The 16,196-nt window shown below is 38.1% G+C and overlaps 1 protein-coding gene across 1 annotated transcript in view; it reads left to right on the top strand.

The window, feature by feature from the left end:
- tbck (TBC1 domain containing kinase) overlaps positions 1 to 16,196 on the top strand; it is a 32,963-nt gene that overhangs the window by 11,211 nt on the left and 5,556 nt on the right. Inside the window, exons 20-23 of the mRNA XM_007567289.2 lie at positions 774 to 859; positions 3,543 to 3,579; positions 5,113 to 5,274; positions 12,676 to 12,848. Of these exons, the coding sequence (XP_007567351.1) occupies positions 774 to 859; positions 3,543 to 3,579; positions 5,113 to 5,274; positions 12,676 to 12,848 (458 nt within the window). The remainder of the gene's footprint in view (positions 1 to 773; positions 860 to 3,542; positions 3,580 to 5,112; positions 5,275 to 12,675; positions 12,849 to 16,196) is intronic.

Below are 16,196 nucleotides of genomic sequence, written 5' to 3'. Positions count from 1 at the left end.
TGTGACAAAATAAATGCAAATAAGTTCAAGCATTTGTAGGATTTGCAAATTTTTTTATAGCCTGGTAAAAACCTGGTCTTTGCTCTTCTTTTTGCTTCGCACAGAAACCCTGAACCCTTGGCCATTGAGAAAGGATTGCTTTCTCGAAGTTTAACATTTTGCCCAATCGATAACATTTGGGCGTAATGTAAGCAGTACGCCAGTTCAGCACTAGGAAACTGATTGGAAATTGCCTGTACTTTTAAACAACCATCCCCTTCTGCTAAGAGAGACGTGCCAGCCCATATGAGGCAGCTGTTATTTCAACATTTGGAAGCGTGACCAACTTGGACTGAATGGCTTTGTTCACTGCCACTGCTGCTATTGCCAACTACAGGCAGACTACAAATCAAAAACTGCTGAAAATTGACCTCATCTTTCACAACTAATCCTTCTGTTCGCTGATTGGCATGGTTGAAATTCAGCCAGAGAAATCGAGCTCAATGAGAGAAATCCCAGAAGGTGCACTGAAGGGAGATGAGAATTGAGTGAAATTGCGTAGGAAGGCGACGCCTGGCTAACATTTTTATGATTATTTTCATAACTTATCAAAAGTATTTTCCTAGCAGCCATAAAACATCCATTTATTTTTCTTGGCGATTAACAATGGGACATTAATTTGCAAAGGGATGAACTGATTCAGCTATCAAAGCCACATTCATTGTGTGTTTTTGAGTAAATGTTATACAATAGATGTTTTTCCTGACCTTTTTGCTCTTTTGCTTTTGTTCCAGAGTACTTGACTGTTTTCTCCCAGATGATTGCCTTTCATGACCCAGAGCTAAGCAACCATCTAAATGAGATTGGCTTCATTCCAGATGTAAGTTGCACAGGATGAAAGTGTCCTGTCAGACTGATGACAACAGGCTCCGGTGCAGGACATGCTCAGATTATGTTCATCTTACACTGCAAGTTTTACTTCAATAGGAATTCAGAAGAAAATTATTCTTATTTTCTTGTTCCTTGCCGAGGGCAAAGGAACCTCCTTGGATAGCCGGGTATATCTCTTCATTGCCACCGACACTTTTTGTTCCACATCCTTCCTTCCTGAATTTGTGGTCACGGTCAAGTTCTCCCCACAGTCCACAGCTAGTAATTTATACAGCGGCTCATGTCTTCCAGGCACACTTAATGACTGCCTTCTGCCGGACTTAGCTTATTTCTTTCACTATGGGCCAATTCCTGCTGCCCTTTGCCTTCCTCCTTACAGCTTTGCTCAGTGACAAGGTTAAAGTCTGTGCCACCTGTCCATGAATTTAGTTGTGTGCTGATGAATGTGTGTCATCTTGGCTAGTGCAGTATCAGAGCCTGCAGCTTCCTTCTGAGTTTTTGACGCTGCAGCTCTTGAGTGATGCATTTAAAACACAGAATTACTTTTGGTAATTGGATTTACTGCAATTAAATTTAGTTTCTTGTCAAATGTCCTGCATAGCCTTCGGATTGTAAGAAAACATTAAGTAAAACTACCTCATTTTTCACCATATTTAAACAAAATGACTGTTTTATTTAAAACAGGAAAAAAATCCCACAGCTTTTTAAGTAATGTAATATTGTTGTTGTGATGGACTGGCGACCTGTCCAGGGTCCACCCCACCTCTCAGCCGTTGACCGCTGGAAATGGGCACCGGCACAACTCGCGACTCCACCATGGATGAGCGTGTAAGATATTGGATGGATGGATATTATTAATTAGATTTGAAATGTAATCTACAATGTGTAAGCATCATTTTTATTGTTACATAAATTTAAGCAAAGCTAGAAGTGCAAGCAGTTGTGAAAGTGGTCCAGTCACTCTTTAGCAACTCTATCCTTACCACTTCCTGTCTAATATACTAAGATCCCCACAATTATGTGTAATTATTTTTGCCAGATTACGAAAATCCAAAAAGATGATCTGAAAAGTAATGCTGACTTAACCCCATAGGCATTAATTAGAATGACAGCTGGTCTTATTTTAGTTAGAAAAAGACTCTGCTTTTAGCTGTTCTAAATACTTGCAACCAGTTTATTTTCTTTCTTTATAAATAAGGGAAAGAAGGACCCTTCATTCAGCAGGCTCCCCATACAGCCAGAGAAAATCTCCTGCGCCACTTTTTCTGGTTACTCATGAAAAATATATTTAACCCACAGGAACGCTATGGCGGGGAATTTTAGCAGTTTAGAAAATGTAACTTTTTAAAACTTTGATATACCTTGATAGCCTGTGCCTTGGTCGGAGAAACAGTTAATCAGCCTCACAAAACAGTTACTGTTTTTCTGATGGATTTTAAGCCTTTGAAGTCCTGCCAACTTTGGCTGTGTTTCTGTTTTAGTTTTAGGTCTGGATAATGCTAAATAATCTGTGTGGATACAGCTGTCATGCACGTCAGACTATGTAATTAGACAAAAGACATTAAATCCACTTAACTTTCACTGAGCAAATACTCCATCAGCCCCTACAAAGCCAAAGAATAAATGCAAAACACTGCTTTCCAATGGGTACTACATAGAGACATTTTGAAGCAGTAGCAGAACTACAAGTTTTGGAGTTTTGTCATAAAAACTCACAATATTGAAGAAGACAGTTTTATCATGTTTTATTTTTACTCAAAATATGATATTTTATGGCGAAAATTTTAATTGCGAAGTGCCCTGAAATTGGATTTTCAAGTTGTAAGTCTACATTTTTGTGGCAACAACAAAGCAGACACCCAATATGTCTGCCTTGCATGAAAAAAAAGCTTAGCTAAAACTGAATAAACAACAAACTCTGTAGTTGCACTTTTCAGATTCTTAACTCATTCTTCCTTAGTGAATAGATGCTGCAGCATCTATTTGTTCAGTGACACAGAAACTCATTATGGACCTTTGGTAAGTTTCCAGTGCTCTTTTTTTCAGCATGGTTAGCAATCAGATTACATATAGTCTGTGGTTTAATTCAGGCAGTTTCAATTTAGTCCCATCTCCTCTCCAGAGTATACAATTTGCACCTTCTCTAATTCAATCTGGCTGAACCAGAGTGTCTGTGACTCAGGATGATACTGGGAGTGCAGTAATGCTCTGGTTCATCACTATTTCAGACACCCAGAGGTCCTTATTATTGAATAGCTACCAGCTCCTGCACAATCACAGGTCAATTACCTTTCTGAGACGAGCTATGGTTTTTCTCTAACTGATCCAACAGGCTAAATGTGTGCCCCATTGGTTTAAGGTGGAATACTGCCTCTCTGTGTGAGCAGGTGGGGTTTTTTTTTATGCTCGGCTGAGAATAAGAGGAAAGATGTCAGAACTGGCATAGTGACACTCATTTGTTTGCTTTCCCAGTTTTGCCTAAGAACCAAACTAATCTTGTGTTTTCAGCACATTTGTGATCTGCCTCCAAGTCTTTAAGTTGTTATTGATGTGAATGTGAAGTACAGTATTATGTGATTTTGTGAAGTCCAGATTACTAAATTCTAATAACGTCCAAATATAACTATTCTTTCCCTCTCTTTCTGTTGTTTTTTTTTTTTTTCCCATCACAGCTTTATGCTATTCCCTGGTTCCTCACGATGTTTACACGTAAGTTGCATTTTGTTGTTGTTCCTAGCAGATAATTGCATTTTTCAGGGCCAATTCTTCAGATGTTTTCTCTAGATGAAAAACATCTAGAGAAATATGAGATCCACTATTATATTTTATATCCACATTTAGATGTGTCCTTATTTCATTGGATTGTAATTAAATAACTTAATGTGAAAATATGTGTGCCTGACAAATGAGCTGCATTTGATTGTCACCTTTCTACCAAACATCAAGATCTTAAACGGAAACTCTCATCCCAGACTGAGCTGTCAAAATAAAAGCAGTAAAATATATTCAATTCGATCATCCGGTTTCATGTTTGTAAACTACTACCTCTTATGTGCTTCTACTGATTCCAGTGAATAGCTCCATGTTTACATCTGTTACACTGAGAAGGTCACGTATGTTGTTTATTTCATGCTCTTATCTTTACACACTTTAAAGCATAACCTTGATCAAACCAACCTATATATATATATTTTACCAGTAAAAGTAACATAAGTAGAACAACTATTTGAACAACTTTCACGTTGAGTTTGGATGCATACATAGAATCTGGAAATAGTGATTTCCATGAACTGACCCATCAGCCTTGGAATGGTCAGTGCAATTGCCCATATGTTCTCTGTTCTTGGTAGTATAACTCCATTTTAAATTAATCAGTCACATGCTCTTACATGTGAGGGTGCAGAGTTTAGTTTGTTTCCCTTTTGTCCCAAATCCTCCCACAGAGCCAGTCAGTGCCTAGTATTCAAGGTGTGCTTTTCTGACTGCTAATGTCCTCAGTCCAATATGAAACAAGGTTGGAGGCCCTGCTTCCTTTCACAAACAGACACACTACCTGTCACTCACACCCACCAGTCTATTCAGTTGACTGCTAATGTGTTGGGACCCTCTGAAGCGTTCTTTCAGCACTCAGCCCACTGCACCACTGTGGGATTCTGCCTCCATATAGACGGGAAAACTAAAAAAATAAATAAAAAATCTGAATAGCATAAACAGAAGCACCAAGTCAGGTTCATGTTTATGCATGTCAAGAGAGGAGACATGTTACATTTAGGAGCACAGAAAGTCATATGATTGAAATAATAATTGCAGAGGGACATGGTATCAGGATGTGGTTTTATTTGGCCTGAAAAGAGTTGGCTCATAATGAGAGTTCTTGTTGTAAAGCTCCTGAGCCTGCTGATGTTCTTCCAGTCATTTTTTTTTTTTTATAATTTGCAATTATACATAAAATTCAAATAGACCATTTGTTCTTTGTAACATCGCCCACCTAAACCTTTTCCCAGCTGCCTCCTACACCAAATATGCTTCCGGGCATTGCTCAGTTTTGCCTTGTAAGCTTGTAGTTTTAATCCACAGGGACAAATTTATTCCATACTTCTTCACTTACACCTCTGTAATTGTTTATATAGTGCAGGAACAACTAAATCTCATAAAAAATTTAAAAAAAAAAAAATCCAGACACTGATATGGTATTTGTGACACATTTCCCCTGTTGTATTTGTTTTTCCACCTGGCATGCAGACGTGTTTCCTCTGCACAAAATCTTCCACCTGTGGGACACGCTGCTGCTGGGAAGCTCCTCGTTCCCCTTTTGTATTGGCGTTGCCATACTGCAGCAGCTCAGGGACCGTCTATTGGCTAACGGCTTTAATGAATGCATCCTGCTCTTCTCTGACCTGCCAGGTAAGGATGTTAGCCAGTACTTTGCTCTGGTTATAAACATCGCTTTACTGTTTCTCTCTTTTCAGTTCCATTTCTTAATTTTAGTATAACAAAAATACTGACCGACGGTAACCAATATCCTCACGGGGTTCCTACACAGTCTGCAAAAGTACAAAATTTGCTTGATTTGGCTAATAAGAGTATGGGAAATCCTCCATCCATTCACCAACCCATTCAATTTGTTGAAATTTACAGCCTCATTGCTGTATTGCCATAAATTAGTTTTCCAGCTTTGCATTACTTTTTAAACTTTAGATTAAGAAGGATTGAGCTCTCTGGAAAATTGAGTGGGGAACAGTATCGACATTTCACCTGAATTATATGTGTGAACCCATATATTTCATACTCTTGGCACATTTGGGTGTAGAGTAATCTCTTAATTTTACCTACAGATGGTAATAATGTTTTGGAGCAACCCAACCAGAATCTTGACTCGAATATAATCTAATATGATTGAACGCCCCTGTCTTTCAAATTGTCTTAATGTCTTCAGGTAGTTGTCTGTTTTCCTGGAAATGCTTTGCTTGAATGAAAATATTTTTTTCATATATATCAGGGGTTTGAATAATAATGGGCTTAATTGCTGTATGCCACTCTGGTTGGAATTATTTACATTCTTAAAATTAATGTTTTATGCAGTTCAAAAGAAATTCTGCCAAATGCTGAGGAAATGCATGCAAACCTCTGAATTTGAAAGCATTAACAAGAATTCTGATGTAATGTAGACATCTGCTAAACCCAAAATTCTTACTGACCCAAAACAAGAGAAGTTTGTTCTGACTTAACTTCAAACAGATGCGTCTCTATGCAGTCGCTCTGTGTAAACTTCCAGTTTCAGCTGGGGATCGAAAGAGGTTCCCACAAGTGTTGGAACACAAAAAAAGACTGGCCAAAAAGGTTTTGTTTATTCGGTAACTTAAACTAATAAAACAAGCTTCCTCTGGGATAATGTTCATTAACAGGAAAACAGACTGATTATGAATAAAATGTGCTCTTAAGGAAAAATATCACTGGATATCTCAAGATATGGTTCGGATTATGTTCTGCTGTGGGGCTGATTCACTGGCTCTGGTGATGGATGCATTTAATTTAACGAAAGGTGAAGTCAAAAGATTGCTAATTCTATTTACAGCATTTTCCATTACCTTGTATGAGTAATAAAAAAAAAGCTTAAGGTGAAGGTCTGATGTTTTCAAGTCGTGCAAAAACACAAAGTACAGATACTGCAATACAGAGTGATGCTACAGGAGCAGAGGAGGAAACTTAAACCGCATCGTAAAGAGCCCTGTTGACCCAAGTTAGAGTGAACATTTTTAGAGGTGACTGGAATAGACAATAAGCATACTTCAAATAAAAGATTAGCAGAAACTGAAGAAAGCTTTCTAGTGGCAATTCAAAATGTTTAGAGGCTTTCTATAGCCAAAATACAGTTTTGTGTTTCTTGATTTGTCTACTTTTTAAAACCTATTTACCAAATTGAAGCTTCAGTTTGAGCATAATAAACTGAACTGAGTAGAATATGTTCAACCTGTAGAAAAGGTCGTTTCCTTTTGAGATTTCTTGTTGCACCTCTTGTGCTTCCATTTGACTTAATTTGTAAACACCACACTGACCCAAAAGTCGTCTTCCCTCAGAAACCAGTGCAAAACCAAAGAAAGGTACAACAAGAACTAGTGTTAGCTCCTCAACCTACGCAAAAACGCAAAGTTTGACAGTTTTCTAGTTGTACTGTTACTTATGATTATCTATTTATTTTCTAGTTTGCTGTCATTGTAAAGATTTTATTTGTTTTGAAAGATGTCGTCTTTCCCCCTCCCCCCTTACTTTTAGTGTTTAGTGTCTTCTATAAACGTCTTGAGATGCTCAGTGTACACTTCATGCTGAGTGATTGCTCCACCTACTTCCTTAAAAAGCTGTGTTGCTTAGTGTAAAAAACCTGAGCATCTTTTGGGATGAAATAAGTATACAGGAAAAATGTTGCTCAGAAGTGATGCAGAAATGCTGCAAGACAAGCTTCCCCTAGTGTCCACTTTTAGTGTTGCCAAAAGTTCAGTGTTTTTCTGTCAATCTTCAACATATGTGTGGGCCAGAAGGGAGAAGGAGTCCAGGTTTTCCTTATACAGGTAAAATATGTTGGCCTGAAGCTGCAGTCAGCTTCTCTAGTGTTATTCGAAAGTGGCTGGCTCCTTCTGCCAACTGTTTTTTTTTTTTTTTTTTTTTTTGGTAAATTATTGCCAGCTAACTATACCCGGATTGTTATAGCATGGTATTTTGAACTCCTCTTACACTATATTAGGAACTTATTCTGGAGTGGAAAGACTGTTTATCTAAGCCTCCAGTAAGGTTCTGGTCTGGTTTATGTTGGCAATTTTTTATACAACCTGTGACAAGCGAGGCCTGTTAAGCCTGGTGCCACCCACTTAAGCAAAATGTTTATAATCTCTAAAACAGTGAAGACGTAAGAACTTATTTTTAATACCTAAATAAGCTATGTTGGTACTGTCTGTTTTCTTAACCACAGACAATGTCCCAGACTTAAACGGAAAACATTTTTTATATGTTAAAAGTTTTGGGATATATTTTATTTCAATACAAATAGGTTTAAGCACTGTGCTAAACCTATTTGGAGATCTTTGAATAAAGATCTCCAGTCTTTATTCTGCAAGTGTTGCCATAATCAAAAAGCACAATGTTCATAGAAAAAATAGAATAGTGTGTTGGGAAAACTATTGTGCAAAAGGAAGATGATGACTTGGACAGCAAGTGCACAGCCAGCATTGATTAAAAACCAAACATCCTTTTTGTTTTTATTAAAAAGTGAAATTAACAATATGGTCTTTTTTCCAGTGGCACCTCACAAATTAATGCCCTTCTCAATATTCAGTAGGACAATATTTACTCGCAGTTCTGTTCATGTTTCCAGTGCTATTTTGTCTTTGGTGATTGACCTTTAAAGTCTGAAGGCTTCCTTGCTGTGTCACCTTAATCTTTGACTTCCTTCACAGGTTCACTATAACATTCGAAGTGGTGCTGTGGCTGAGTCACTCTGAAACATTAATATCTTTCTAAGTCTGCCGAGGGCATAAATCATGCACTTTTGGCAATATGTTTCAAATATTTTCGCTCAGGTCTCTGAATGTGAAGGCAACCTTTGTCAAACGACGGCAATAAAATTTTACTTCATGTTTATACAAAGTCACGCGCATGCACATTTACATATACGCGGCTAGTGAATTATGCTTCATATCCTGTGATTTGTGGCCTGCACCTGTTCATTTCTGCCATTAGGCGTGGAAAATTGATGTCCTCATTGAGCTGAAGCTTCCATTCATTTTTTTTTACCGAGCCGGCACCACATGCATCACATTCACAAGTACAGGGGCCTCGTGTGTGGAGGCAGAACAACACAGCCTGCTGCTGGTTTTGGATTATAAAACAGGTCAAATAGAAGTTGTCTAGCTCACTGTGTGGCACAGATTGAAGCAGAAATACCAGAAATTGTTTTTTTGCCCACATTTTTTGTTGCTTTTTATTATGAAGGGCTATACCTGGTTGTTCAATATTTTATTTTTTTTTCCCCAAATTTAAAATAGCATCAAACAGCATCTCCCTCAGTGAGCACACCCCATTATATTTCTGTAAATATTTCATTAATTCTTTTTTTTGGGCCAACACTTAAGATGTGACACTTTTATGCAATTTAAAGTAGTCGGTGTACAGCTTGTTTATTAATGTAAGTTTCTAATCCCTTCAAAATAGTTAAGCACATATCCATTGATGTCTTAACCACTGGCAACTAAATGAAACTATTAAGTTAAATTAAAATGTCCAAATTGTGACCAATTAGCTATTTTCTCTCATAATATGCAACCCATTAGTGCTACAAGGTTTCTGGTGTGAATGGGGAGCAGGTGTGTTGTTGGTATCGGTCACACAACTTATACTGGTCACTGGAAGTTCAACACAAGAACTCTGTGGATATGTAAAAGAATAAAGATGACCCAGGCTATAAAAAGACTGCCAACAGTGTGAAACTGATCTGCAGCACAGTGGCCAAGACTGAAAGAGTTAAAGTTTTAGACACATTCCTTCTGCAACACACCTGAATCAGATAAGTGTCTTGTGAAAAGGCCTCTACCAATCTGAATGACTCCTGGGGAGGAAATTCACCTGCTTGACCTAAGTACATGAATTCAAGTATGTTGGAGAATGGATACATCTAAAAGCAGAACGGTAGCTCTCGTAGACAGGACTTGGGCACCGCTAGTGTAATTTATGAAAAAAGTTCAGTTTGTCTTTCAGTTTTATACAAGATTCTCAATCTGTGTTAAATCAGTGCAGGAATAAAGTTCCCGTTCAGTCCTCTCTATTCCAGTTTGCAGCTGTCAGATCTGTTTCAGGATAGTGATTCCTAAAGGATTCCTCACATCAGGATTCGTACACTTAACCCTCCCGCTTGGGACAACTGGAGCAGTAAATGAAGTCAGTGATAGTAATTCCCACTGACAAGTCCATTACACATGGAACCCAGTTCAATAGTTACATATTCCAATCAGGACAAGACACCTGGATTAAAAATTAGCGTTGAATGTTTCATTCTCTACATTTCCTGCAATCGTAAAATTAATGTTTGCAGTCTCTAAACTACTATAAGATTTAGGAATGCATGTATGTTTCTACTGCACATTTCTGTGTCTAGATTACATACCTGACTTTTAAACATTGAAGCATTAGTATGAGACCCTCCTCCTGGCTCTGATTGGTTGTTTCAAGTTAGCACTGGGAGAAGGCGGCGAAGCTCAATTTTGTTTTTTTCACAAATAAACTGTCTTTTGCCATAATGTCACCACATAGTAACAGGTTAAACAAATATGCAACAAAAATGTTTTAGATAAAAGTTACATACTGCAGCTTGAAATATTTTAAACGGGTTTTTCTTCATGGAGAAGTTTTATGAGCAGCGCGCGGCTGTGAAGTTTTGCTTTCTGCTCGGGGGGGAAAAAAGCATCGGAAACCGTTCAAATGTTGAAGACCGCTTACAAGGATGACGCTATGTGTCAAGCTCAAGTTTACTCGTGGTTCACCCGCTTTAAAAATGGTGAAATGTCAATTGATGATCAACCGTCCCCCCTGCCCCCCCGAGCAGGAAGCAAAACTTCACAGCCGCGCGCTGCTCATAAAACTTCTCCATGAAGAAAAACGACGGCTGGACAAAACAGCTCCTCCAAGAAAATTCACTGCGGGTAGACGAAACCTTCCACATCAACGCCGCTTGGCACACTGATTGAGAAGGCGTGGTTGAACAAATAAGTAGCTGCTGAATCATGTACTACGAAAACTGCGCATGCAGCAGCGTCATTCTGGAAACTTTTGGGTGCCCCCTCGTATAGCGGTGCCACTTAAAGTTTTTAGCAAGCCGGACATTTCAAGTTGACGATCGATGGCAATTGATCTCCCCTTTTGATACCCTTTCCACGTAGGGCATCAGTGTAATCTGCGGAGTTCTCTTGTGTTTATGCACTTCACCGATTCACAGTGGACAAGAGCGACTCTCTAGCCGACATGAACCTTGTGTGTACAGATAATGCACTGGCATTATTCGTGGGACATTAGTGTTTGGTTCAATGAGACACAAGCACAGAGCTGATGATCTCCAGCTATTGATTGACAGCTCTTAGAAATCAGCCAGGGGTTGCAGAAATTGTGTACAAACACAACATTCAGTTCAAAGTGACAGTATATATTGCTTGAATCTAATAATAAACCCATCTGTCTTTGAAGACGTATAACATATAATCGTATGGCAACGCTGTTCATGTGACAAATATGACTAGCATGTTTAACTCACGCTACACATGTGTCAAATGTAGCTCAACTAGAGCAACAGACGGATTGAGTAAAATGGTTCTGTTTATGTATTCTAAAGAAATTGAAGTGCATAAGAAGCTGTTTGTCTTGCAGCACGTTGGCACTCTGCCTGGGAGCTTCCAGCACTAAGCCGAACAGCTACTTTATGTTTTTTTAAAGGGTTCACATTGGATTTGATCACCACTCATTTAAAATTGAACATAATGTGTCTGTTCAGACCTGAACTGGATAATGCTTTATTTGTGAAATCACAAGAATATAACATTTTCAAGTATTTTTGTTTGACATTAGGCCACAAAAGAATTGGACAAGTATGAAAACTGCTGTATTTAGATTAGTCTCTACTGGACTGACTTATTGTAAACTGACTAGTATTTCAGTTCACAATAAAATAATAATAAAACTGTGATAAGTGAAACATTTATTGTATTTGAAAGAAAACAAAACCAGGTTTTTGTTTTTCAGTGTTTTTCAGAATTGTGAATATTATTTTCCTGCTTTTTCCAATGTCACTCTTAGTTAAGTAATCCAGCTTTTCAGAAGTTTATTGCAACCAGCCACATCTCACACTTCTATATGCCACTATATATGTTATTTACTCCATTATTTTACTCTGACAAATTGGTTGTTAAGCAGATTGGCTGTGTTAGAATGCCCAGCTGAGCCGAGAGATTGTTAAAGCAATCAATCTCCTCCTCCTCATTTCTGCCTCTTTTAGCAGAAGGAGTGATTGCAGGCAGCATTCATGGCCCTAGGGAGGGAAAATGTGTTTCGCTGAACTACTGCTAGCCTGTCGGTGTGGAATATCAGACTCTCGGTGTGTTTTTCACCGAAATGGACCTTGTAACTGAGTGTGTCAGGTCCTATCCCCAGAGAGCTGACAACCTCCTTACCTTGACACTGTGATGGAGCGGGGGGAGGCCATGATAAATCTTCTATATAACTTCTCTGCAGCCTGGCCCAGGTGCAGGTCACACCAAGAAGAGCTCATTAGCCAGACCTGCTTACTGGCCTCGAAGAAGCAGACAGAATGAAAGAGGCTGTCTGCGTGAAGGACTGTGAGGGTACAGCATTCCTAATTTACCCAAATCCTCGGCTAATCCAACAAGTCCCAGATCCATAATCCTCTCTGTTCTCACAACGAGAACCAGGCTACATTGAAATTCAACAACAAAAAAAAGTTGCTTTTTGATGAAAGAGTATTTATAACCTATTATACTAAACTCAAGGGAGCAACGCCTGCTTAAATAAGGCAGTTATTACCGCAAAGGCCGCTGGCAGTGCTAAATGAATGCTTGGGTTGCTAATGAAGGCAAACTGCCAAGGTCAAACTATATGCTGCTGCAATTTAATGCAACCTCCCACGCTCAAGGTTCCTATGGTGTCTGGAAAAGCATGGGAATTTCTTTCTTTTTGTCTGTTGAAAAATAAGACAAAAAGCTCTACAGTGCCGTGCATTTATGTTTATTTTTTCCTTTCACATTGTTTGTACAGAAATTGACATTGAGCGCTGTGTTCGCGAATCCATCAACCTCTTCTGCTGGACTCCCAAGAGCGCTACCTACCGACAGTATGCTCAGCCAATGAAAGCTGGCGGTGAAGGCATCTTTGGGAAAACGGCAACTTATTTCTCGTCTGACTACCAAGACATGCCCAAGACGGACCTGGTTAGTGTCACACACACAATTATCCATATATTTACATAAAAAAAAAATAAGGTGGAGGCAATTTGTAGTTGCTTTTTGCTTTATAATTTTCCAAATTAATTAAGTGAGAGAGAGTAGAGGTTGGGTAAATCTTATAATAGAGACTGGAGACTGTCAGAGGATGGGTTTTCTCCCACGCATACACAGATGTTATTTTTCTCCGGGTACTCCGGTTTCCTCCCACAGTCCAAAAACATGACTGTCAGGTTAATTGGCCTCTCCAAATTGTCCCTAGGTGTGTGTGTGTGTGTGTGTGTGTGTGTGCATGGTTGTGTGTCCTGTCTGTCTCTGTGTTGTCCTGCAACAGACTGGCGACCTGTCCAGGGTGTACCCCGCCTCTCGGCCGGAACGTTAGCTGATGGAACCATCAAAATCAAAATGCAAATCAAATACTTCACAATATATTATGACATCAATTGTAAAATACTGTTGATTGATTTTTGCATCTGGATGGATGATTCTATCATTCTATACCACATTTTCCAGGTATAATTGATCTGTTTTGTAGTGTAGTTGTGTGAAGTAATTAGTAAGTTAGTCTCATAATGAACATTAGGGCACGATTTCATCTTGGAAACTCACCATCAAGCTAAGATAAAGATCTTCATTACATGGCTGTCTATATAGAATATTTTTACCTCATAAAAGTATTATGAGGTAAAAATATAAAGCAAACAAATAAAAAAAAAAAAAGATTCATAGGAGTTTAAGTGTATGCTGTCACGTAAAAGTTCTTACCTCCACACTATTATGTTAGATGCTCTTCGGTTGTTGGACTATCCATCTGTTACCACTTTGACCCTTCCCCAAACATGCGGGCCTGGAGCTTGTCTCTAAATAATTTCTGCCTCCCAAATTGACACTGGATTTTCATAATTGAGTGTTACTGACACCTGTCCAGTGCAGAAAGCTTTCTACCTGACTTATTAAAAAGTCAGGTTGAAAGCTTCCCATTAAAAATGCAGAGGTGAAAATTTTTAATGTTTTGAAACCATAGTTTTTTTGTTTTTGGTTTTGTTTTGTTTTTTCAAGACCATAGCTTACCTTGAGACTGGTACCTGGACCATGTATTATAAATGCAATTACACTGAATAAACAAGTGCTGACCATAATATCAACCCTGAGAGTAATGCTAAACTAACGGTACTAAAAGTTAAAATGTGAAAGTGCAAGGGTTTTTAATTTGTAATATGATTACCTTCCCATTTCCGTTCTATTTAAAATTATTAGCATCAAACTGCAAATGTATTCTTCATTTCTCCTCCAGTGCCATCCATTCAGACCTGGGCATTAGAGATGTAATAGGTGCTGACAGTTTTATAATAAGCTCATTAAAAGTGTATTATCTCCATCTGAGCTACTTGTCTCTCTTGCAGCCGGAGACTTTATGTGTAACTGAAAATCTGTTAGATTTGAGTCTCTGACCAGATAATTCCCAAAGTGTAGATAAAGCTCAATGCCGTGTAAATTATATACTTCGCACTCTAACAGAGCTTACCTGCAGATGTTATTTTAACAGGTTTTATTTTCTAAGAGTTATCTTCACAAAGATTATGTCTGTTGAGCTTTAAAAAATAATTAACAAGCGCCTTATGTCTGATAATGAAATGAAACACAAAAAGTCCTAAATGCAGTACTTTTCAATGTAAAGACATGTATTATGTACAGTCCCCTCCAGAAGTATTGGAACATCAAGGCAAATTCCTTTGCTTTGTTGTGAAGACATTTGGGTTTAACGTCAAAAGATGAGCAGGAGAGAAGAGTTCAGAATGTCAGCTTTTATTTCCTGATATTTACATGCATCTGTGTTGAACAACTTGGGACACAAATAAGAACTTGACTGGCCAACACAGAGTTCAGACCTCAACCCAACAGAAGACATTTGGGATATTCCTGTACAGTTTATTCCAAATGTGCTACTTTACGCCATATTTATATCACAAATAACTGCCTAGACTGCAATAAATGTGAGTTAGGTAGTTTAGTGCCATGCACACTGACACTCTGTTCTTGTGCCATGTTTGGTGACACTAAAATATTTTAGAAGAAAATGAGGTGGTATGGTGGTTTAAAATGTTCAAATTCAAAACAGCAGACGTTAGTTGAAAGTAACTTTATTAATGCAACCTTGTTTAGATGGAAATGACAAATATAATTTTATTCCAGCAACTAGCTAGACTGCTCATCATCTGGAGTCCTTGTTTGCTGTGCAACCAAAACACAAAGACACTGTTCTATTATGAATTTATTTATTCATCACAAGTTGCAACATTCACCAGTATTTTCTAAATATTATGCAGGCCTAATTTGGGATAAATTAAAGGAGAGGCTGAAAGCCAGGCCTTCCTGTCCAGCCTCAGTATCAGACATCAGCAATGTGCTACTGGATGAAAGGTTAAAAATTCGCATAAACATTCCCAAACCTTAGAGAAAACCCTCCCAGAAGAGTAAAAGCTGTGATCGCTGCAAAGGGTGGTTAGAGATCATATTGAACGGTTTAGATTAAAAGTGGAATAATACTTAAGTTCACATTTGTGTGAAGGGAGACAAGCAGATACTTTTTTGGCAAGATGGAGTGTATTCATACACACAAAGGAATAAACGGATCATTTACTGGGCTCCCAGATGATTGCTGTGCTCTCTCCTTCAGCCGAGGCTTATTTTTATGATCTTCAGTATTGATCCATTGTTGCGTTTGTGTGCTTCTCACCTCTCTCCTTAAAACATCCAGTCAACAGCGTATTGTGTCAGTCTAAAAGTCCCAGAGGCCTGAGTAAAAACACACATGACTTGGGAAAAACAGAGAGCACAAGATGTGGTTCGTTCTTCAGGCCCCTGAAATAGGAGAGAGGTGATGTAATCCTTAAGGCAAGAAATGACTACATTCTTAGAAAGCTTAAAAGCAAATTGAACACGCATATAAATAGACATGTGGTCAAAACGATTTCAAAAGCTAAAAATGCTTCCATGATGTTCAGGGTATTAAATTAAATTGAAGTTCAAATGTATGGTATTTATCCCAAGATCTATACTTCTATAAATGCTTCACAATAATGAAGAAAAACACATACCGTTTTTTTTTTTATTATTAAACTTTTCTACTTTAGATAAAATAACCTGTTAAATATTGCAGTTATGGGAATGTAATTGCGAATAATCATAAATAGTTAATTTAGTTTTGACAACCTGTACACTGACCTAAAGGAAAATATACACCCTTCAATCTTAGTTGTAAGTTTCATGTTTGTATTGCACAGATTATATTATTATTATTATTATTATTATTATTATTATATAATCAAGACATTT

This window comes from Poecilia formosa, unplaced genomic scaffold (assembly GCF_000485575.1).
Source record: "Poecilia formosa unplaced genomic scaffold, Poecilia_formosa-5.1.2 Scaffold206, whole genome shotgun sequence".
In the NCBI taxonomy this organism is placed as follows: Eukaryota; Metazoa; Chordata; class Actinopteri; order Cyprinodontiformes; family Poeciliidae; genus Poecilia; species Poecilia formosa.
The sequence above is the reverse complement of the archived record's forward strand: the minus strand, read 5'-3'. Positions and strand labels throughout refer to the sequence as shown.